The sequence below is a fragment of the Mustela nivalis genome (genome assembly GCF_964662115.1).
Source record: "Mustela nivalis genome assembly, chromosome: 11".
Lineage (NCBI taxonomy): Eukaryota > Metazoa > Chordata > Mammalia > Carnivora > Mustelidae > Mustela > Mustela nivalis.
This window is the reverse complement of record NC_139030.1, coordinates 99787030-99810362: the sequence shown is the minus strand read 5'-3', so window position 1 is coordinate 99810362 and position 23333 is coordinate 99787030. Positions and strand designations below refer to the sequence as shown.

The 23333-nt window shown below is 35.2% G+C and overlaps 1 protein-coding gene across 13 annotated transcripts in view; it reads left to right on the top strand.

The window, feature by feature from the left end:
- The window catches only part of NBEAL1 (neurobeachin like 1), a 206804-nt gene that overhangs the window by 103543 nt on the left and 79928 nt on the right, over positions 1–23333 (top strand). For all 13 annotated transcript variants that reach the window (XM_082688842.1, XM_082688836.1, XM_082688834.1 and 10 more), the window contains 10 exons: positions 43–202; positions 4114–4202; positions 6228–6803; positions 7144–7319; positions 8037–8190; positions 8689–8817; positions 13274–13579; positions 13677–13826; positions 18611–18768; positions 21071–21195. In XM_082688842.1, coding sequence (XP_082544968.1) covers positions 43–202; positions 4114–4202; positions 6228–6803; positions 7144–7319; positions 8037–8190; positions 8689–8817; positions 13274–13579; positions 13677–13826; positions 18611–18768; positions 21071–21195 — 2023 coding nt within the window. The remainder of the gene's footprint in view (positions 1–42; positions 203–4113; positions 4203–6227; positions 6804–7143; positions 7320–8036; positions 8191–8688; positions 8818–13273; positions 13580–13676; positions 13827–18610; positions 18769–21070; positions 21196–23333) is intronic.

The following is a 23333-nucleotide window of genomic DNA, read 5'->3' as shown; positions in this document are numbered from 1 at the left end:
TAGTTCTCTGTATTGAGAAGAATATATTACTGTTGTGACCAGGTTATGGAACAAATGTTGAAATGCACAAATGTTTATGAACGAAGTAAACAACGTATTCGGCTCAGAGAAGTTGGCTATTCAGGATTGGGACTCCTTCTTAATGAAGCACCCATTAATACCTCTCTCATTAAAAGCCTCACCAATCAAATTATAAATACAGGTATGATTAAGGCTGATAATACTGATATATTTAAGAAATGTTCTTCATAGTAGCATAATTCTATTTGATGGTTCTCAACTGTTTTTTTCTAAAGAGTTTTTTTTACCCTTCCTCAGGTTACTTTTTAACTATTTATTATTTGATTCAGCAGGGCTTTTATTGGGTACTATTTTTTATTTACCTTTTTTGTTTTTGTCTCTCCAGGGCATAGTAGTACCTTACTTGGTAGGCCTTCAATAATTATTGATTCATTGATTAGTAAATAATAGGGTCCTCTCTAATAAGAAAAGGATTCTAGAGAAAATAAAGAAAACATGTTTTTTTTTTCTTTAGGGAGCTTAGATCCTTAATTTCAGATATTCTTTTAGATATTCTTTCTTGTTTCTCTTTTTTTTTAAATAAAACTTTTTTAGTACTTACTATAAACTGTAGTGTTTATGTCAGATGCTAAGGGTTCAAAAGGTATAAGTTTAGGTTCTTTGTTTTGAATGGTTTATCTTCTCATTGATAAGTATATAAGATATAGGACATTTACATAAAAAGATAAATAATAGTACAAGATCAAAACAGTATGGATGGTGTGTTCAGGCAACTAAAAGAAAAGAACAGTTATTTAGGGCTTACTCAGGAGACTGTCAAATATTCTTTTTTTTTTTTTTTTTAAGATTTTATTTATTTATTTGAGAGAGAGACAGTGAGAGAGAGCATGAGCAAGGAGAAAGTCAGAGGGAGAAGCAGACTCCCCGTGGGAGCTGGGAGCCTGATGCGGGACTCGATCCCAGGACTCCGGGATCATGACCTGAGCCGAAGGCAGTCGTCCAACCAACTGAGCCACCCAGGGGTCCCAAGACTGTCAAATATTCTAAATCTATTTTGTTCATAAAATTTTTAAACATCTGTAATTCTTACTTTATTTTTTTAAAGATTTATTTATTTTAGAGAGAGTGCATGTGGGGAAGGGTAAGGAAGAAGGAAAGAAAGAGTCTTCAAACATACTCCCCGACACAGGGCTTGATCCCAGGACTCCGAGATAATGACCTGTGGTGAAATCAGGAGTTAGCTGGTTAATTGGCGAAGGCACCTTGGAGCCCCTCTATAATCCTTATTTTAAATGAGACAGTTATTTCAGTACTTATATAACTATTTCCCACAGTTCAGTGTTCGAGAAAGAATTTGAAAAAGAAGAGGATAGCTGGAAGCATCACAGTTCTTGATTTCAAACTATACTACAAAGTTACAGTAATCCAAACAGTATGGTACTAGCATAAAAACACACATAGACCAGTGGAACAGAATTGAAAGTCCAGAAATAAAACCATGTATATCTGGTCAACTAATATTTGACAAGGGATCCAAGAATACTCAGTATGGGAAAAATAGTCTATTCAATGAATGGTGTTAGGAAAAGATACTCATATGCAAAAGAATGAAAATGGGCCCTTATCTTACACCACTCACAAAAATTAACTTGAAATGAATTAAAGATTTAAATGTAAGCCCTGAATTATATAACTCCTAGAAGAAAACACGAGGAGGAGGAGGAGAAGTACTTACATTTGTCTTGGCAATGACACCAGAAACACAAGCAGTAAAAGCAAAAATAAACAAGTGGGACTTTATCCAACTAAAAAGCTTCTCCACAGGAAGAAAAAGCATAAACAAAGTGAAAAGGCAGTCTATAGGGTGGAAGAAAATACTAGTGAATCAAATATCTGAGAGGGGATTAATTATCTAAAATATGTAAGGAAATCCTACAACATAGCAACAAAAATCCAATTAAAAAATAAACAAGGTACTAGACACATCACTGGAAGCAAGGGAAACAAAAGCAAAAATGAACTATTGGGACTTCATCAAGATGAAAAACCTCTGTATAGCAAGGGAAACAATCAACAAAACTAAAAGGCGGCCTATGAAATAGAAGAACATACTTGCAAATGAGGGTTAGTATCCAAAATCTGTAAGGAACTTAATAAATTCAACACCCAAAAAACCAAATAATCCAGTTAAGAAATGGGCAGAAGACATGAATAGGTATTTCTCGAAAGAAGACATCCAGATGGCTAAAAGGTACTCAACATCACTCATCATCAGGGAAAGACAAATCAAAACCATAATGAGATACCACCTCACACCTGTCCGAATGGCTAAAATTAACAATACAGGAAACAGCAAGGCTGCAGAGAAACAGGAATCCTTTTGCATTGTTGGTGGGAAGGCAAACAGGTGCAGCCACTCCGGAGAACAGTATGGCCAATTCCTAAAAAAGCTAAAATTTTATAAATTCCTACTTAGGAATGTATGGCAGTTCCTAAAAAAACTACCTTATGATCCAACAATCATACTTCTAGGTATTTACCCAAGGGATACAGAAATAAAGATTTGAAGGGGTACATGAATCCCAGGCTTATAGCATTAATATCAACAATAGCCAAACCATGGAAGGAGCCCCAAAGCCCATCAACTGATGAATGGATAAAGAAGATAGTGGAATACTAGTCAACCATCAAAAAATGAAATTTTGCCATTTGCGATGACGTGGTTGGAGCCAGAGTTTATTACGCTAAGTGAAATAAGTCCATCAGAGAAAGACAAATACCATATGATTTCACTCATATGCGAATTTAGTGGGAAAAAATGGATGAACTTTCAGGAGGGGGAAAGAAAAGAGATGGGAAAACATCATGAGAGACTCTTCGATTAAAAGACAAACTGAGGGTTGATGGAGGGTGATGGATATTAAGGAGGCCACATGTTATGATGAGCACTGGGTGTTGCATGTAAATGATGAACCACTGAAATCAACTGAAACCAGTATTGAACTGTATGTCAACTAACTAAAATTAAAAAAAAAAAAAAGAGCAAAGGGCATGAAAAGACATATTTGCAAAGAAGATGTACAAATAACCAGTAGGTAATTGACAAGGTGCTCCACATCTCTAATCATAAGGGAAGTGTAAATCAAAACCACAGGAGATAACACTTCACACCTGAAAAGGTGGCTGTTTCCAAAAGGACAGTAACAAGTGGTGGTGAAGATATGGCGAAAGGGAAACCCTTGTGCATTGTTGCTGGGAATGCAAATTAGATGGCCACTGGGGAAAACAGTATGGAGGTTCCTCCAAAAATTAAAAATAGAACTGTCATAAATGCCAGCAATCCATCTTCTAGATACATATCCAAAGAAAATGAAATCAGTATCTTGAAGAGTTTTCTGCGTCCCCATGTTCATTGCAGCATCATTTATAATAGCCAAGACATGCACAACCTGACTGTCTGCTGATGGGTGAGTGGACAATGATGAGGTGTTTTGTATGAATATTATTCAGCCATTTGTAACAGAAGAACCTGCAGGGCATTATTCTGCTAAGTGAAATAAGTCAGAGAAGGACACATATTCTGTGGTCTCACTTATAGGTGAAATTCAAAAAACCAACCTCCTAGAAACAGTAGATTGGTAGTTGCCGGGGCTGGAGGCAGAGGGCAAATGAGTGAAGGTGGCCAAAGAGTACAAGCTTCCACTTATAAGATGAATAAGTTCTGGGGATCTAAAGTGCAACCTGGTGACTATAGTAAATAATACTATGCATTTGGAAGTTGCTTAAAGAGCAGATCTTAAACGTTTTCACCACTAAAGGAAAATAGTTACTATGTGAAGTGATGGATATTAACTAACCTTATTGTGGTAATTATTTTGTGGTATATAAGTATATCAGGTTATCATGTTGTAAATTAAATTTATATGCTGTTTTATGGCAGTTATATCGCCATAAAGCTAGAAAAAAAATAAAGGATATCTTGTTGTCAGCGAGAAAAATAAAAATGAAACAATTATTATCTGTCACTCACGGATAGTCTCTTTGACTATCTCTGGAATTTAATTTTAAATTTTTATTTTTTTCCCACCATAGATCCTGCTATTAATTTCAAAGATCTGTTGTCTGTGGTATATATATCTCACAGAACACATATAAATGTCAGAGTGGTTATCTGCAGAAAGGTTAGTAAACTTTTAAGATGTACTTTAAAAATGACAGTATTATTATACTGTGAATAATTCTGATGAATAATTTTATATTCATGATGAATATATTAATGAATAAATTTATACTGAGTATTTTACACTGAGTGTACATTTTAATTTCTGTTATTTTATAAGTGATACAATTTTATAAATAAGTAATTTTCTTTTTTGGGGTGAATTAACTTCATTGTAATTAAAATATCAGCATAAAAATGTGTTCTTAGCTTTACATGGTCTCCTGGAAATATTTCCTTTCCACAGTAAAAAAAAAAATTAGTACCAGAGAATAGTTTTTTGTCAGGAAATTTCAACGATTATGACCATTTCTAATTCATATATCATATTTTAGAATTTCTAAATCTTGAACTTTGTGGAAAAGCAACAGTGACTTGCCTTCCATGCATGCCTTTAACTGAGTCAAGAAATAGTTATCCCGTGTGCTGCTTTCTGATTTTGGCCTTCTCTCTCTTCCACTAGTAGTCACTGATCTACTATTTAATTTGCTTCCTTGCTTTTCTTTTTACTTTTACTCCCTAATTATGTTATTGTATTTTTCCATCTGTAAGTCTGAATATATATCTTTTTCTTTAACAGCTATGTATAGTTTTTATTCTGTGGCTATTGTATAAAGTATTACCTGATTCCCTATTCATGGGTGTTTAGGTTGTCTCCTGTTTTTCTGTGTAAAACTTCTGTTAAGAACTTTTTTACATATATTTTTACCTGGTTTTGATAGTACATCTATGAGACATTATCCATGAAATGGAATTGCTCTGTCAGAGTGTACTCGTATTCCACATTTTGATGGATTCTGGCATGGCATTCTTGAAGCAGGTCATAGAGATTGATTCTTTCCTTTCAGTTTGAAAACAGCTTTCAATGCAGCCTCATTTTTATCCATTACACGCATATAAAGTAGCCATAAAATAAGTCTTATTTTATGGAAATTTTAAAATCATGAAAATTTCTTCCCTAAGAAAAAAATGGATATTCTGCATCAGTAGAGTAATGGTAGCTCACCGACAGCATTAGTGAGGAAAGGAACTTCACATCATTGTGACTCATTGTGACATGTTGCTTTTTGTATCAGCATCAGCATGAATTTGAGCCACTGATTCTGAAGTCCCTACCAACATTATTCATCTCCTATGACACTTGCCAGGGTTAGAGACAAATGAGATTTTCTAAATCCTGGGAGCAAAAATTATTTTCATCTACATAGAGTTTACTGGCTTTGTGATAAAAATGTTTGAAAGATCTTATCTGGGTATCTGACAGTGTTTAAGAATTTGTTGTTATCCAAAAAATGTGGAATCAGTTGTACTGTAGAGATCATACATATTGGCATGTCAGTGTCTCTTCTGTAATTTCAGTTTCTTTTTACAGCTAAATAGTGGCATCCATCTTGTTAGAATTAGTGTTTGTACAATAAGAGTTAATGGAAAAAATATGTTTTTGAAAAAGCAACCATTAACTTTGCCTGGAAAAAAAAATGAGCCAAGGAAACATTCTTGGGATATCTAGATTCTATTAAAGTGTCAGTGTGTCATCTTTACTACTCCCTTAACCCTAGGGCCAGAACAGGGCCTGGTACATAGTATGTATTCAGTATTTGCTTAACAAATGTAGTAGGCTCATGGCAAATATTTAGTTGAGAGGATATAGCTTTATTACATTTTATGTATGCTTCATTCTATTATATTTTCTTTCTGACCAAATTAATAACATGAATATGTTGACATGTGGAGGATCATTTTTCCCTTTTTTATCTTTCAGCAAATATTTAAGTGCTATGTACAACGAGTAATATGCAGATTAGTTAAAAACACAGTATGTACCCTACAGATAGTTTGTAATCCAGTTAAGAACATAATCTTGTGAAAGTTTATCTTCCCACAGCTTCTCATTAAATTACTTTGTCACTAAAATAACTGAAAAGGAATTGTGTTTGATGTGAAGTACTGTGTATTTTTTGATGAATTTATATTCCTAATCTTGCAGATTTTACAGATTTTGCTGTCCCAGCCAGATGCAGCACATCAGATATCTCAACAAGTGGGTTGGCAAGACACTTTAGTTAGGCTTTTTTTAAAAACCAATTTTGAAAATGGCAATACTCTTCATAAGCACAGTAGGGCTGTTTCAGTAAAAGACAGTGACAAAAATTTATCAGCTGAAGATACTAAGAAGAACTTTGATGAAAAGATTGATGAGGAAAAAATCAACTCTTTTGCCTCAGCCAATGTGTCTTCAGATCAGTGGAGTTTAGAGGATGGACACTCTCTAGACTCCAGCACCCCATTATTTCAAGAAGATAGTTCTGTGGGAGAATTATCTTTCAGATCAGAGAATCAAGAAGAATTCTGGGATAATAACCCTTCACATCTGAGTTTAGATCTTAGTGGAATAGACTCGTGTGAACTGAGCGACAGTGGAAGTCACATGCCGGACAGCCTGCCCAGCACGCCCTCCCCGATAGAATCTACCAAATCATTTTCCGTGCAGTCTGACAAAGAGAGCGGCGTCATAAATGATCCTGGGTTTGGCGATGACTTCTCTTTACTTGAAAGCCAAGAGGTAAAATTCCTTATGTGTCCAAATGCTGTTTTTATTTTCACATGTCTGTTACACACTTCTAATCCTGTGTAATTGTTAACAATTCCATATTCTATTCATGTTCTGAGTCTCATGATCTAAGATTTTTGGAAGCCTGGAAGTCACTGAATTGTATCTTGAGAAAAGCAGGTGTTTTAGTCATTCTCGTATCTCTAGAGCATACTTAGCAAAGTTTCGGGTTCATCAAGACACTTATAAAATATTGTTAAATGATTACAGTCAGTATATGTGATGGTTCTTTCTATGTGCTTTTAACACCACCTCCTTCCAATGATTTAATATTAGTTCATCTTTTTTCTAGAGATGTGAGGAGGAGCTTCTTCAATTACTGACAAATATTTTGAACTATGTAATGTGTAGGGGATTAGAAAAGTCTGATGATAGTACTTGGATTGAACGGGGACAAGTGTTTTCAGCACTAAGTAAACCGGGAATATCCAGTGAACTACTTCGACCATCAGATGAAATAAAATTAATGTAAGCATTCAGTTGGTGATTTCCTCTTTCCTTTGGAGTGGATGGGAGTCTAAAATAATCCTTTTTATTGAACATTTATTCAGGATTCAGTGGGCTTAGTGAGAGAAAAGGAAAAACTTCATGCTCGGCCCCTTTTCCTCTCTGTTGCCATTTTAATGGAATCTAGAGAGAAATCCAAAGGTGTGAGGAGATTTAAATCTTTAGTTTGGTCTTCAGTAATATATAATCCTTATTGTTTAAATTAGTTTTTGTAACATGTAAACATTTCGTGTATTGTGTTCTGCAGTCTTGTCCGTGTTTGAGAGTTTCCATGCTGAGGGAACCAAGTAATGTTTTCATAAAAATTACTTCTGTAAAGCACTTAGAGTTCTCTGCAGGGCTAGATCTTCTGCAAGACCTATAAGGCTTTTTTTTTTCTTACCTTCACAGTTTCCAACTTTAAACTTTTAAGTACCTACTAGAGACTGGAATTTGAATTATTTAAATAGCTTTTTTATAATTAAACAGATAACTTTTACTTTGCCTTTTATATTAAGTTTATTAAAGATAGATATTTTAGAGATTAAAAAGCTGCTTCATTGTTATTAAATATCTTCTGATCCTTTCCAGTGATAGTATATCTTTAAAGACATAATAATGAATAACTGGATTTCTTTTCATGTTTTACTATTTTTCTAAACTTAAAATGATTTTAAGAGGATTTTGTTTTGCACTTAGTTTGCTACAGAACATGTTAGAATGGACAGTCACAGAAAACAGAGAATCAAAAATGAATCCTGTAACTGCTGAAAATGCCTTCCGACTCATCTTGATCATACAGGACTTTCTGCAGTCAGAGGGGCTTGTTAATTCAAACATGTGGACTGAGAAGGTGCAGTAATAACTCCTTGATATTATTTTTCTGGTAGGCAAGGACTTTATTCAACAAAAAATTTGTGCCCTCTTTTTTTTTTTTTAAAGATTTTATTTATTTATTTGACAGAGATCACAGGTTGGCAGAGAAGCAGGCAGAGAGAGAAAGGGGTGTGGGTGAAGCAGGCTCCCTGCTGAGCAGAGAGCCCGATGCTGGGCTTGATCCCAGGACCCTGAGATCATGACCTGAGCTGAAGGCAGAGGCTTAACCCACTGAGCCACCCAGGTGCCCCTGTACCCTCTCTGTTTAGAGCATTAATATTTAATCAGATACAGTGAACATGGATAAAAAGTGATAGTTAACTTTGTTAGCTATTACTACAATAGTTCTTTTGGCTTTTATCAATTGAATATTAAGCTAGTTTTGAAATATTTATGATGTGTATTACTTTGGGGAAAACTCATCAGTAGATTTTTAAGACAATGTTTTTTTTTCTCAATTTTTCCCTTGGGATAGCTTTTAGACAATCTGATGCTGCTCTTCGATGGTCTGTCTGTTTGGTATTCTGAAAGTCAAGTATGGGCAAAACTTTCTCGAATCCAAGTCCAGTTGCTTCTAGGATTCATTGGAAGGGGGAATTTGCAGGTTTGTCAGTTTTTTTGCATTATTTTCTATACTTTGCATGCAGCATAGGAGTTATTTGTGTACTAACTAAATGATAATAAATTTTCAGTATTTTTATTTTTTTAATAGGTCCCAAAAATATCCATGATTTCCCTGGAGTCAGAAAGAGGCTTCAGAGGCAGCTGATTGATTGTTTCTTCCGGATGTGTATGACTCAGTGTAATTTTAAGTTTTCCTTTTAAAGGATTTATACTTAGCCCTTTTTATTTTCTTTTGATAATTGGAATTTTAAGTACTTGGTAGGGGTGGGTATGGTTTCTAATATATATAAACTTGCCATAATGATGAGAATAGAGATTAAAATTCTATAAGGTTGCTATATTTTTTAAAGGCCATAGTTTTCAATAGGTTTTTTTTTTCTAATTGTAGAAGTAACATGTACTCATGGAAAATACACACACAAAAAAAGAGAAGAAAATAAATCCATCATCCCATAGCCCGAGAAGAAATAACTATCAGTATTTTTATATGTGTATATTTTTTTCAGATGATTGAAATTTTCGCATATTTTGATAATATGATAATGTGACTAGTACTATGTTACTATTTAAAAATAGGGGTTTTTTTTTCTTAATCACAAAAGTGACATATTCATTGTAGAAACATGGAAAATGCAGAAAAGCTAAATAAATAAGAAGATGTGCTTTCTGATACATGGATGGTGGAAGCTTGACTTGTGCAGCCATTCAAATGCAACTGGAAAATACATGAATTTTAGGTACTTTAAAAAAATGATCACACTCTTATATTCAGATAATAATCCAAAATGCCAGACATTTGTACACATAGATGTTCATGGTAGTATTCTATTTTTCTCTACCTAGAAGTAAGATGAGGATAGCTTTTGGGGCTTTTTCAGTAATACTAGCTTCATGGCTGTCAAAGCAGTAGCAACCAGTATGCCAGATAGTTATTTTAGATGTGAGGACTCTTTTTTTTTTTTTCCTTTCCCACTTCTAGTCACCCTCAGTGTTTATCTTCGATGAAATTTCCATAAATAAAATATCTGTTTAATTTGTCCACCATTAAATATCCAGTGTCTGTCCCATAGTAGGGCTCTATAAATACTTGTTAAATAAAGATTCAAGTGGGCATATGCACCCCCATGTTTATAACAGCAGTGTTTTTAATAGTCACATGTGGAAAGAGCTCAGATGTGCATCAACAGATGAATGGATAAAGATGATGTGGTATATATGTATGTATAATACGCACACACGCACATGCACAGACACAATGGAATATTACTCAGCCATCAAAAAGAATGAAGTCTTGCCATTTGCTATGAGGTGGATGGAACTAAATGGTATTATGCTAAGTGAAATATGTCAATCAGAGAAAGACAAATACCATATGATTTCACTTATATAAGAAATTTAAGAAACAAAACAGAAACAGGGGAGGGGAAGGAAAAATAAGATGATAATAGAGAGGGAGGCGAACCATAAGAGATTCTTAATTATAAGAAACAAACTGAGGGTTGCTGGAGGGGACTTGGCGGGGGGATGGAGCAATTGGGTGATGGGCATTAAGGAGGGCACTTGAAGTGATGAACGCTGGGTGTTGTATGCAACTGATGAATCACTAGATTCTGACTCTGAAACTAATTAATAATACACTATATGGTAATTAAATTGAACTTAAATTTTAAAAAACATGAAGGCAAAACATAGAGCACATAACCTATAGGTAAGATACCTTATTTACCAGTAGTTAGTAACCTAAAACATTTTTTACTAGCTGGTTGTTTAATTTTTTCCTCTTGGGAATAAAAACATAAAAGGCTGGGAAAGCAACTTCTTCCCTTAAAGGGGTTATAATAGAGCTTCTTTGCCAATCTGGCTACAAACTTGTTTTGTTTCACTCATACTTATTAGTTAATTGCCTGTATATAAGTATTATATTGCCATAAATGTTAGCATTTCCTCACTTCTAAAGCAGGATTAGGTGGTTGTTGATTTATTTAGTGCAGCATATGGTCTCCATTTTGTCCCTAGTTAACTCATCCAGTGATGAGAATATGAAATCATCTGGAGGAGCTTTTTAAAAATACCTTTGTGGGTCATCATTCTTAGTAATTATATCAGAATGGAGGAACTAAGGCATTGGTATTTTTTGTAATTTCTCAGGTGACCCTAATCTAGTACTCTTTATAGCGGAGGTGGGGGGGGTCATATGTATCACACTACTTATGTAGTGTGTGTGTGTGTGTGTGTCCAAAATTAAGACAGTGGTTAAATAAATTATCTTGTATTCATTACAAGTATCTTTATAATTTTAAATAAATACATAAGTATATGGTTTATTTGATAATAAGTTAAAAACAAAGCACTAGATATTTAACTTTAATTAAAATAAACAGTATTTTGAAAAACTCACAGCAAAAAAGCTCAGAATTGCTAGTATTGGAATTTCCTGTATGATGAGATTTTATATCCTTTTTTTCTTATATTTGTTGTTCTCTATTAGAATTAAGTTGTTTTAGTCACATCCAAAGACTAAAATGAAGGATTTGCAAAAGTCTGAGGAGAGGATAAAAGTTTCACCAGTCGAAGCTTAAGTTAAAAGTAGAAAAGTTAAAGTCTTGAGCCGTCGTAGATATTGTTTCCTCCAGTGCTATTTGCCTTTTTAAGGCTTGTGTGGAAAGACTGCTTAAGGTCTCTTACTGCCTCGGCCTGCAAAGACCTGTGCATACAGCTCAGACTGCCTTGAAACAAGTACAATCATAAAGTGATGTCAGATTCTGATAACTTCCCTCTTGTCTCTTGCTTTTCTTCATTTTGAAAGTAATAAGATCCAACATTGTAATATATAGTGTTAAGTGAGAAGGAGATAGTTTATATCATTTGTCTTACCATGGTTATATGGCTTAGATCTAGTCTGGACAGAAGGAGACCCCATTTATGACTTAATTTACCTTCCTTTGTTAAGGTTAAGGACAATGTTTAATGGGAATATGGAGCATTCCTTTGCCTGGACTTATTAGTACATGTATTTTCCTTGGGAAGTTTAAGGGTAGCAAACTTTTTTTGTCAAGGACTCAGTCTCTCTTGTACCTATGCTTTATGTATCATAATGCTTTGATTCCAAATAACAGAAGCATCAACCCAAACTGACTGAGTTTAGGAGATTTATTGGCTCATATAATAGCAAATTCTGTAGTTCAGTTTAAGGCATGATTTAATCAAGGATTCTGTTCCATTTATTTGCTGTTTTCACAGCACTCCTTTCGCTCATGAGTCAGCTTATCTTAAGCTGGCTGCCCTTGTCACAAAATGTCTGCCAATAGCATTTGGTGCTACATGCTTCCTCATTTATATCAGATAAAAAGAGTATTTCTGGAGCACCTGCGTGGTCCAGTTGGTGATGTGTCTGCCTTTGGCTCAGGTCATGATCTCAGAGTTCTGGGATAGAGCCCCTGCTCAGCGGGGAGTCTTCTTCTCCCTCTCCCTTTGCCCCATCCTGGCCCCCTCCCCACTCATGCTCTCTCTCAAATAAATAAATAGAATCTTCAAGAAAGAGGGAGAGAGTCCTTCTCTCCACTGTCACTGTTGGTAGACAGTTCTTCATGGATCTCTAGTGTTTCTCTGTATCTTATAAATAGAGGCACTAGATGTCTTCATTATGAACTATCTTTTTGAGGGCGCAGATATAGTCAACAACTTTGGAAGACCAAGATTCTGTCTCCCTCCAGAGCAAAAGGCACGTTTATTTACTGCCCAGTATAATAAAGATAGTGTCTCCCTCCAAGGCAAAGTTCAGGCTAATTTACTGCCTGGTATAGAAGATTTAGGTTCCTTATGTTTGGGGTTCCTCCCCTATACTGCAGCCACTGGTGTGCATCCATCATCTAGGCCTGTTCATCTCTCCCCATGGGATAGCAGTTCAGGACACTGATATTCTGGCGGTTGGGATTGCTGTAGGTCTTTGTCTCTGAACCAGGAGTCTCGTGTCTTCTGCTAGCATCTAAGAAACTGTGGCAGGCTAATTTGTTAACTTGGAGGTTAGGCAAAATCTGAAACCCTTCACAGTGCTTGACAGTTATTATGTGAAAGTTCTGAACTTGAACTGATAAGGCCACCCCCAAATGAATCCCTGTGACTCAAACAGCGACATGAGTTGACTGAAAGATTAGTTACCTGAGCCACTCACTGTGGAAGGTGGTTGGATATTCTGTTTGGTTTATATTATTTAAGACCTATTGTTGGAGCTAGAGATGGAATCGTTCCCCTATCCTTGCAGACTTTAAGTTGTAGAATGGATGTTGGGGTGATTAATTATCCACTCCACCTTTTCTGTATGTTCTGCTTTTGTAATTATGATTTTGAAAAAAAAAAAAAACACTTTAGGAAGAGCCAGAGAACTTTGCTAAATGTCTGCTTTATTCTGTACTTTCCCACCTATATTGTTTCCTCAGGTTTGTGCAATGGCGTCAGCTAAGCTAAACACCCTTCTTCAAACCAAAGTGATTGAAAATCAGGATGAAGCGTGTTACATTTTAGGGAAGCTGGAACATGTTCTAAGTCAGTCAATTAAGGAACAGACTGAAATCTATTCATTTCTGATTCCCCTGGTCCGTACCCTGGTTTCCAAAATCTATGAACTTCTCTTCATGAACTTGCACCTGCCTTCTTTACCTTTTACCAATGGTAGCTCTTCATTTTTTGAAGATTTTCAAGAATATTGCAGTTCAAATGAATGGCAAGTTTACATCGAAAAATATGTAAGTTTTAATCTATTTTGAGTGATATTTTTCTAAGTTGTCATTTTTCTAGAAGTCTCTGTTAAATTTTCTGTGTATATTTCTGTATATTTACAAGATCGTGCCTTACATGAAGCAGTATGAAACCCATACATTTTATGAGGGTCATGAGGACATGGCAGTTTATTGGAAGAATTGTTATGAAGCCTTAATGGTGAATATGCATAAGCGAGACCGGGAAGGAGGAGAAAGCAAGCTTAAGTTTCAGGTGAAAATTATTAAATGTTTTCCGTATCTAGTTTTTCATGTTGATTTCAAACATTTAATATTCAGATAAGAGTAAACACGTCTGAACTCTGAAAACAAATGGTATTTCCTGTTGTTTGAAAATTATTTCAGAATTGAGGGTGGTGGGTAGCTCATTTGGTTAAGCATCTGCCTTCGGCTCTAGTCGTGATGGGTCAATTCCCACATCTGGCTCCCTGCTCAGCGAGGTGTCTGCTTCTCCCTTTGCCTCTCCCCTGCTTGTGATCTCTCTCTCTCTGGTAAATAAATAAAATCTTTAAAATATTTTAGAAGTGAAAGAAAAAGATTAGTCAGTAACAACTAAAAAGTTAATGTCAAAATGTTCTATGCATAGTTAATATGTAAAAAGTCTGTTAAGCTGGTAGTACATATCTCTAAGGAGGCTGGGCATATATCAGTGCTTACAGAATATTTATAGCACTAAATACTTGCTTTAGAAAAGAAGGAAGACCTCAAATTAATAATTTAAGTTTCTATCTTAAACTAGAGAAAGAAAACTAATCTAAACTAGTTTCAAATAAGAAAATAAGAGCAGAAATCAATGAAATTGAAAGCAGGAAGACAGTAGAGAAAATTAAAACTAAAATCTAGTTCTTTAGAATGTCAATAAAATTGGGGTGCCTGGGTGGTGCAGTTGGTTAAGCATCTGATTCTTGGTTTCAGCTCTGTTTGTGATCTCAGGGTTGTAAAGTTGAGCCCTGAGTGAGGCTCTGCTCTCAGTGTGTAGTCTTGGGACTCTTTCCCTTTCCCTCTGCTCCTCCCCTGCACTCACTCACACTCTCTGTCTCTCGAATAAATACTAAAATAAATACATAAATCTTTTGGAAAATGTCAATAAAATTAATAAACTTCTAGCCAGATTGACAAGGCAAAAAAAGAAAGTGGAAAATTATTATTACCAGGAATATTGCATATCACCACTGACCCCTCATATACCAACATGATAATAAGAGACTGCCACCAAACAATCTGTTCACATAAATAAGATGACTTAAGTGGATCAATTTCTTGATACATGTAAATTTCTAAAACTAATTCCATAATAAATTGATAGCCTGGATAATCTTTTCTATTAAAGAAATTTAGTTTATACTTTAAAAACCTTCTGAGGTGCCTGGGCATCTACCTTCAGCTCAGATCATGATCCCAGGGTCCTGGGATCGAGTCCCAAATTGGGCTTTCTGCTCAGCGGGGAGTTTGCCTTTCCCTCTGCTTGTGCTTTCTCTTTCTCTTTTTCTCTCTCCCTCTGTCTGTCTCTCTCTCTCTCCAATAAATAAATAAGTAAATAAGTAAACAAATACCTTCCAAAAAGGAAAATTCCAGGCCTAAGTGGATCCAGCAATATATAAAAAAAATAATACATTATACCAGGTGATTTATCCTGGGAATGCAAGATTGCTTCAGCATTTGATAATTAATCAATATAATGATAGTGGACCAAATTCATATTTGTTAAAATGAAACTAATGATCATATCCATAGATGTAGAGAAAGCATTTGACAAAATTCAACATCCATTTTATGTTCAAAGCTGTCAGCAAACTAGAAATAGAAAAGAATCTCTATAAAAATCCTACAGCCAGCTTCATATTTAAAGATGAAAAACTGGGTGCATCTGGGTGGTACAGTCAGTTAAGCATCTGCCTCTTGGTTTTCACTCAGGTCATGATCTCAGGGTCGTAGGATCAAGCCCCAGGTCAGACTCAGCACAGAGTCTGCTTGATTCTCTCTCCCTCTGACCCTCCTGCCCCTTGCACTCTTGCTTCCTTTCTCTCATTCTCTCTCTCAACTAAATAAATCTGTAGGGGGAAAAGATGGAAAACTGAGTGCTTTTCTTATAAGAAGAGAACTAGGTGAGAACATCTACTCTCACCGGTCCTCTAGTCACTGTTCTACTGTAAGTCCTAGCAAATGCATTAAGAATAGAAACAGAGGGGCGCCTGGGTGGCTCAGTCTATGGTGACTCTTGGGTTTCCTCTGAGGTCGTGAGCTCAGGGGTCAATGGTATTGAGCCCCATGACAGCTCAGCACAGAGTCTGCTTGAGATTTTCCTGTCCCTCTCCTCCACCCCTTCCCCTGGTTGCACCATGCTTTCTCTCTCTCAAGTAAATATAAATTTTTTTAAAAGAATAGAAAAAGAAATAAAAGTCATTTACCTTGAGAAGGAAGAAATAAAACTACTTGCAGATATTACGATTATATGGATAATTTGAATGAATTTACCAAAAATCTCTTGTTTTTTTTTTATTTTTATTTTATTTTTTATTTTATTATTTTTTAAAGATTTTATTTATTTATTTGTCAGAGAGAGAGCGAGCGAGAGCGAGCACAGGCAGACAGAGTGGAAGGCAGAGTCAGAGGGAGAAGCAGGCTCCCTGCGGAGCAAGGAGCCCGATGTGGGACTCGATCCCAGGACGCTGGGATCATGACCTGAGCCGAAGGCAGCTGCTTAACCAACTGAGCCACCCAGGCGTCCCAAAAATCTCTTGTGATTAATGAGTTTAACAGCATTTCAGGACATAAGATCAATGCACAAAATTTAATCATATTTCTGTATACTAACAATGAACTACTGGAAACTGAAATTTTGAAAAAGTACGGTCTACAATAGCTCTAAAAAGAATAAAATACTCATATCAATCTAACAAAATCTGTACAGGATCTAAAAACAAACATGATGAAACAAAGATGACCAAATAAAAATACATTTATTCCATAAAATGATATAAAAAGAAACCTTTGTAATCCACCACTATTAACATTTTGGTATATATCCTTCCTGATTTTTATGTGTATATGTGGTTAAACCAAAATGACAGTTTTATTTGTTTGTTTGTTTGTTTGCTACTCCTTTTCTTGAAATGTACTGTGAGGGCACCTGGGTGACCTTCAGCCCAAGTCATGATCTCAGGGGTCCTGGGATTGATTCCTGCTTCCCGCTCCTTGCTTGGTGGGAAGCCTGCTGCTCCCCCTGCTTGTGCTTGCTCGTGCTCTTTTGGTCTCTCTCTCTCTCTCTCTCTCTGACAAATAAAGTCCTTTTTTTTTTTTAAACTGTTGCACTGTCCTCATAGTTCTGTCAATTTCTATTCCAGTCAATACTTTCTCTGCAACTTTACCCTTAGCTTTTCTAGGGAAACCTAACCTTAAAATATTCTTCTTGCTTAAACTTCACCCACCATGAAATGGATGTTTAATTATTATGAAGCTATCATGACTTCAGTTTTCTTAGCAAGGATCTGTGGTAAATATTTGATAATACCAAATCATTGATTTCCTAAAGGTCTAGTAACAATTATAGTAATAACAGCTACATTTCACTGAGAGCTCACTACTTTTCTGGCACTGTATTAAGCACTTTAAATCTTAATCTTTTTTGATGACAATTATTGTCAGCTTCATCTTAGAGTTGAGGATACTGGGCCTCAGAGAATTAAGTAGCTAAGATTTGTACCCAGACCTAACTCCAGAGTTACTTTTTTTTTTTAAGGTTTTATTTATTTGAGAGAAAGAGAGCATACACACACAAGCCTAGGGCAGGGACAGAGGGAAAGGGAGACTCAGACTCTTCACTGAGCCCGATGCAAGGCTGATCTCAGGACCCCAAGATCAAGATCATGACCTGAGCCAAAGCAGGCATTTAACCAGTTGAGCCCAAAGAGTTATATTCTTAACCACGCTCTGCTGTACTACCTCTTTAAAGATATGTTATAGGCAAACAGTGAATCATGGAACACTACAGCAAAAACTAATGATCTACTGTATGATGACTAACATTACATAATTTTAAAAATAATAAAAAGTAAATAAAAGATGTCTTTTAAATCCATGTCTTTAACTGTTTTCAGTGTAATTCAGTATTGATTTTTGAAACAAATTAATACTGTTAATTTAATTCCTGATAGATGAATATCAATGTGAGTCAGATAAGTCAGTCTTACCGTTTGTCTTTTTGAAAACTGTAAAACTCGGGGCGCCTGGGTGGCTCAGTCGGTTGGGTGTCTGCCTTCGGCTTGGGTCATGGTCCCGGGATCCTGGGATCAAGCCCCATATCGGGCTCCCTGCTGAGCTCTCTGCTTCTCCCTCTCCTCCCCACTTGTGCTTTCCATTACTATCACTGTCACTCTCTCTCTCTCAAATAAAATTTTTTAGAAAACTATAAAACTTGAATTTCAGGGCTTAACGTTATATCCTGATAGAACCCATTATTAGGGTCTATAGTATCCTGAAAACTGGACTAAGTGTGTGAATATATTTGCTAATAACTAGGATGTTACTCAGAGAGCAGCAGTCCAAATGATGAAATTTTTCATTGTGACAGATTTGCCCCTGTAGATTTCTTTTGTCTTTGGCATTTCTTTTCCAGTCCCCAGTATTAGTATGGATGTAGTTACTCTTCCTTCTGCTGTATTTTAAGCATGACTCTCATTCCATTGCCTTAAAAACCAAAGGATCCCAAAGGAAGATCATTTTATTTGACTGTATGACAATAATTCTGAGTTTCTGTAAAAAATCCTGTACTGAGGTACATTACACTTTTGAAGTTCTTCACATGTTTAATTTTTTAAGTTTTACAAAATACAGATAAACTATAGTTAGAATCATATGCTTCATTAAAGAAAGTTATTCTGATGGAACAAAAATGTACTGTTGGTTACCAGCTTCTTTCTGTTACTGCATGGTTTTTTTGGGTCGTTTTAAAAATTCTTTAAATAAATGATTCAATGCTATTATTTATTGCTGTTTCAGGAATTTTTTGTGGAACCATTTAATAGAAAAGCACGGCAAGAGAACTTGAGGTATAATAATACACTTAAACAACTTAGCAGCCAACAGTTAATCACTCTGAGACGCTGGAAGGCAGTACAGCTCTACCTCACATCTGAAAGGGGACCTTGGGCTAAAAGGTAGGAGGATATTATTTATCAAATAACCCTTTCTTCTTTAGAACTCCTGCCTAGAACTTTTGAGCCATTGACCTCTCCAATCTGATTTTTAAAACATTCAATTTTTAAAAATTGTGTTTAATTAATATGGTTTTCTTTTTGTGAATTACAGGTCTGGAATGTTTAGAGCTTTGTATATATGTTTTTCACATGGAGTTACTTCCCTGCCTTTTACCCTGTCATGTAGAATTTAAGTCTTGAATCTGTCTTCCTAATACTGCCTCTTTGAGCTAGTTAGTGATGTTATGTGTTTCACTGTTTTACAATTTACTTGATTCTAAGTCACATACGTTTTGCTGAATTACATATATATAAAAAAATAATGTAATATGTAATATATATGTATAATACACGCCTTTTATTGTGGTAAAATACACATAATACAAACTTTACCATTTTAGCCATTTAAAAATATCCAATTTAGTGACATTAAGTACATTCATAGTATGTAACTGTCTAGCTTCAGAACATTTTCATTACTGCAAAAAGAAACCCTGGACCTGTTAGGCAATCATTCTCTATTCTTTTACCCAGCTCCTGGCAACCACCAATCCATTTTCTTTCTCAATGAAATTGTGTATTCTTGATACTTTATATAAATAGAGTCATATAATATGTGGCCTTAATCCTTTCACTTATCATTATGTTTTCATTGTATTGTAGCATGTATCAGTGCTTCCTTTTTAATGGCCATATAATATTCCTTTGTGTGGATATTCCACATTTTGTCTCCTCATTCATCAAATGACAGACATTTGGGTTTTCCATATGGCTATTATAAATAGTACTGCTATGAACATTTGTGAACAAGTGTTTGTGTCAGTATTTTTTTAAATTTCTTATTTTTAAGATTTTATTTATTTGAGAGAAAAGAGATCATGAATGGGGTCTGGGGCAGAGGGAGAAGCAGGCTCCACCCTGAGCAGGGAGCCTGATGCAGGGCCAGGACTCCAGGATCATGACCTGAGCTAAAGGCATTTGCTTAACCAATTGAGCCACCCAGGTACCCCTCAACATTTGTTTTTTAATTCCTTTAAGAAAGTATACACATACAAATAAAATTACTAGGTCATGAGATAATCCAGTGTCTAACTTACCGAGAAATTGCCAGTTGTCCACAGCATTATTTAACATTCCCACCAGCATTGTTTGCTGGTTCTAGTTTCTCCACAGCCTTACCAGTACTTGTAAAAATTTTCCAATTTTTTAAATTATGACTGTCCTTGTGGATGTCAAGTGGTATCATGTGATTTTTTATTTGTATTTCCTAATGACCAGTGACATTGAGTATCTTTTCATGCACTTGCTGGCCATTTGTATATCTTTCTGAAGAAATGTCTATTCAAGTTCTTTGCCCATTTTCAAATGAGATTGTTTGACATTTTATGGTTGAATTGTAAGAGTTCTTTTTCTCAATAATAGACCCTTACCAGATATGTGATTTGTAAATATGTAGGTTATCTTTTCACTTTTTTTTTTTTTTTAAGATTTTATTTATTTATTTGACAGACAGAGATCACAAGTAGGCAGAGAGGCAGGCAGAGAGAGAGGAGGAAGCAGGCTCCTGCTGAGCCCGATGTGGGGCTCGATCCCAGGACCCTGGGATCATGACCTGAGCCGAAAGCAGAGGCTTTAACCCACCCACTGAGCCACCCAGGCGCCCCTCTTTTCACTTTCTTGATAGTTGCCTTTGGTATACGAATTTTTTTAAATTTCAAAGTCCAATTTATCTCTTTTTTTTTTCCTTTTGTTGTTTGTTTTTGATATATCTAAGAAACCATTCCCAAATCCAGGTAACAAGATTTGCTCCTGACTTTTCTTCTAAGGGTTTTAGCTCTTATATTTAGATCAATTATATTCTCGTTATTTGTAGTAAGATTATTTTACTTTGAATACTGTATTAGAATAAATTCATTGTATAGCTAATTAAGAACTTCCATTGAGCAGTTAAAGAGTAAAAGATACCAGGCTATAAGTGTGAAGATTTATGTTCAATTCTTATTTCTGATACCTGCAAACAACTTGGCATCTCAGGCAAATAATTTAGCCTGTCTTAGGTTCTTCATGTAAAAACTGCAGCTGTGCATATCCACACTGGTTTTCTTTCAGGGTTCTTTGGGTCAAACGAGATAATGAATGTGTTTTTATAAAATGGTGCTAAACAAATGCAAAATTCCTGATACTTTCTAACTCTATTTCAATAAACCAATCTTTGTAACTTCAAGCTAAGTAATTTTACTTGTTTACTTATGAATATTCATAGGAAGCAAAGTCCAATTCACTGGAAACTAGCTAATGTAGAAAATTACTCCCGCATGAGACTTAAATTGGTGCCAAATTATAACTTCAAAACTCATGAAGACGCTAGTGCATTGAGAGATAATCTAGGTGAGTTCTGATGCTTGTTCAATTATTTGTTATCTTAGTGAGGGTATTGTGGGTTGGTATTGTTTTTGTTAATTGTTTCAGAATTGCTTACTCAGGAATGAAGTGTGCCATTTTGTTTTCAAAATGTTAAGATACTATTTACAAAGCTTTGTTGTACAGAAATTAGTTGATACTTAAAGGGTTGTAAAGGTTAAATTCTGTTACCTTTGGCCTAAATCTAAGATGAATTACTGTATTAATTGTAATTTTTCAAAGAAAAACATAATTATAATCCTAAAATGATACTGTAGTTTATGTGCAATGTACTATCTCTTGTATCCATTGTGGTATATTGAGACAGTGTTTCTTTTCCCTTAGACTGCTTACCTTGATTGAGGCTACTGTTAGATATATTTAGAATTCTTAGCAATGCTTTTGATCTTTGTTTTATAACCTATTCTTTTTAAACCTTTAGTGTCTTAGATGGGCCAATGCCTTTTTCTAGAGAAAAGTACAAAAACACATAGCTTAGCAATATTTCGAAACAGATTTCAAAGAGTCTCTACAACTCTTTAGGAAACCCCGCCTTTCTAACCATCTGAGTTCATATCTCCCTTTTTGAAGACAGATCTGTGAAATACCCAAAATATTGACTCTCGAGTTATTGGCAGTCATATGTGTACTAAGTTGCTTTATCATAGCCACCTTGTGTTCAGTGACTAAGTTTTAGATGAAATTCAAGTACTAGTTTTTAAGTCTTTTTAAAGTTGCCTTAATATATTGGCCAATACAGTTGATGCCATAAATTAATCCAGTGTGCTATCTGTGATGCCTGGCATTTACAGTCTTATATCCTAAAATAAATCAGATACAGTAACTCATTTCCTTTAATGCAAAATAATGGCCCAACCCTACCCATGAAAGAAACTCTAATAAGAGTATCTTATATATGATGTCGCTTGCATACAGCTTGTTCTCCCTGTACGGATCTTGAGACAATTATACTTTCTCTACTCCTTGAAATTTTACTACACTTATCACTCAGCAAATATCTTTGGTGAATGACTTGAATCTAGTAATTCTTAAAGAATAGTGTTCTCTATTGTTTTCTTCTTTTTTGTGTGAAGAAATCCTTCCCAGGAAATTTCCTGTTCCTCTTCCTCTCCTCACCCCTTTATACTGGTACACAGATACAATTTTATGCCCCTTCTTCTTGGTTTTAAATAAATCTAGGAAACCTCATGTTCTTTCTTTTATTCATTTCTCAGTTTTCCTCCTTACCTAATTTTCAAATATACCCCAAGTATAATGGTGACAAAAAGATAGTTCAGAAGAAACAAAAATTCATAGTGTGATCAATCTCTAAAGCTCTTTAAAGTTTTCAAAGTATCCTTCAGAAGTAATTGTAAAATGTTCTACCTATTCCTTATTTTTGTCTGTAAGTATTTTCATTAGCTGCCAGAATTCATAGTATTTTAAAAATATTTTATTTTGTTTTGTTTAACATAACCCAATACTGCTGTGCAAGCATCCCATTGCAAACGTGCAGACCAGTTTTTATATTGTGGACTGAACGACAAAATTAACTTTTATCTGTAGCATTTTTGATGAGAAATTCATTGTGAATTAAACAAGTGATTTGTGAAGTATCTTTTGAAACACAACCACCTACAAATTATGGAATTTAAATAGTTAGTGGGACATCTGGGTGAGTAGCTTACTGGGTTAAGCCTCTGCCTTTGGCTCAGGTCATGGTCTCAGGGTCCTGGATCAAGCCCCACATCAGGCTCTCTGCTCAGCAGGGAGCCTGCTTCGCCTTCTTTCTCTCTGTCAAATAAATAAATAAAATATTTTTAAAAAAATATTTGGTTTTAGAGAAAAAAAAGGTTTTGTATGTTTTTTTGTTGTTTGGTTTGGGTTTTAGAGCAATTTTTTTGCCCTTACTTCATTAGAAATACTCTTCCCTGAGTATTTGCAACAACTTATTTTTAGTCCTTACACCATTTCTATTATCTCTGAACTTAGGTAGTAATCCTCCTGTATAAGTATTTATATTTTTTTAGCGCTGGTGCTTAACCTCCTACTTTTTTTATTTGTCTATTTGTTTGTTTGTTTTTTTTTACCAATTTTGAGTCTTCTTTTCTTGGTCACCTTTTAAA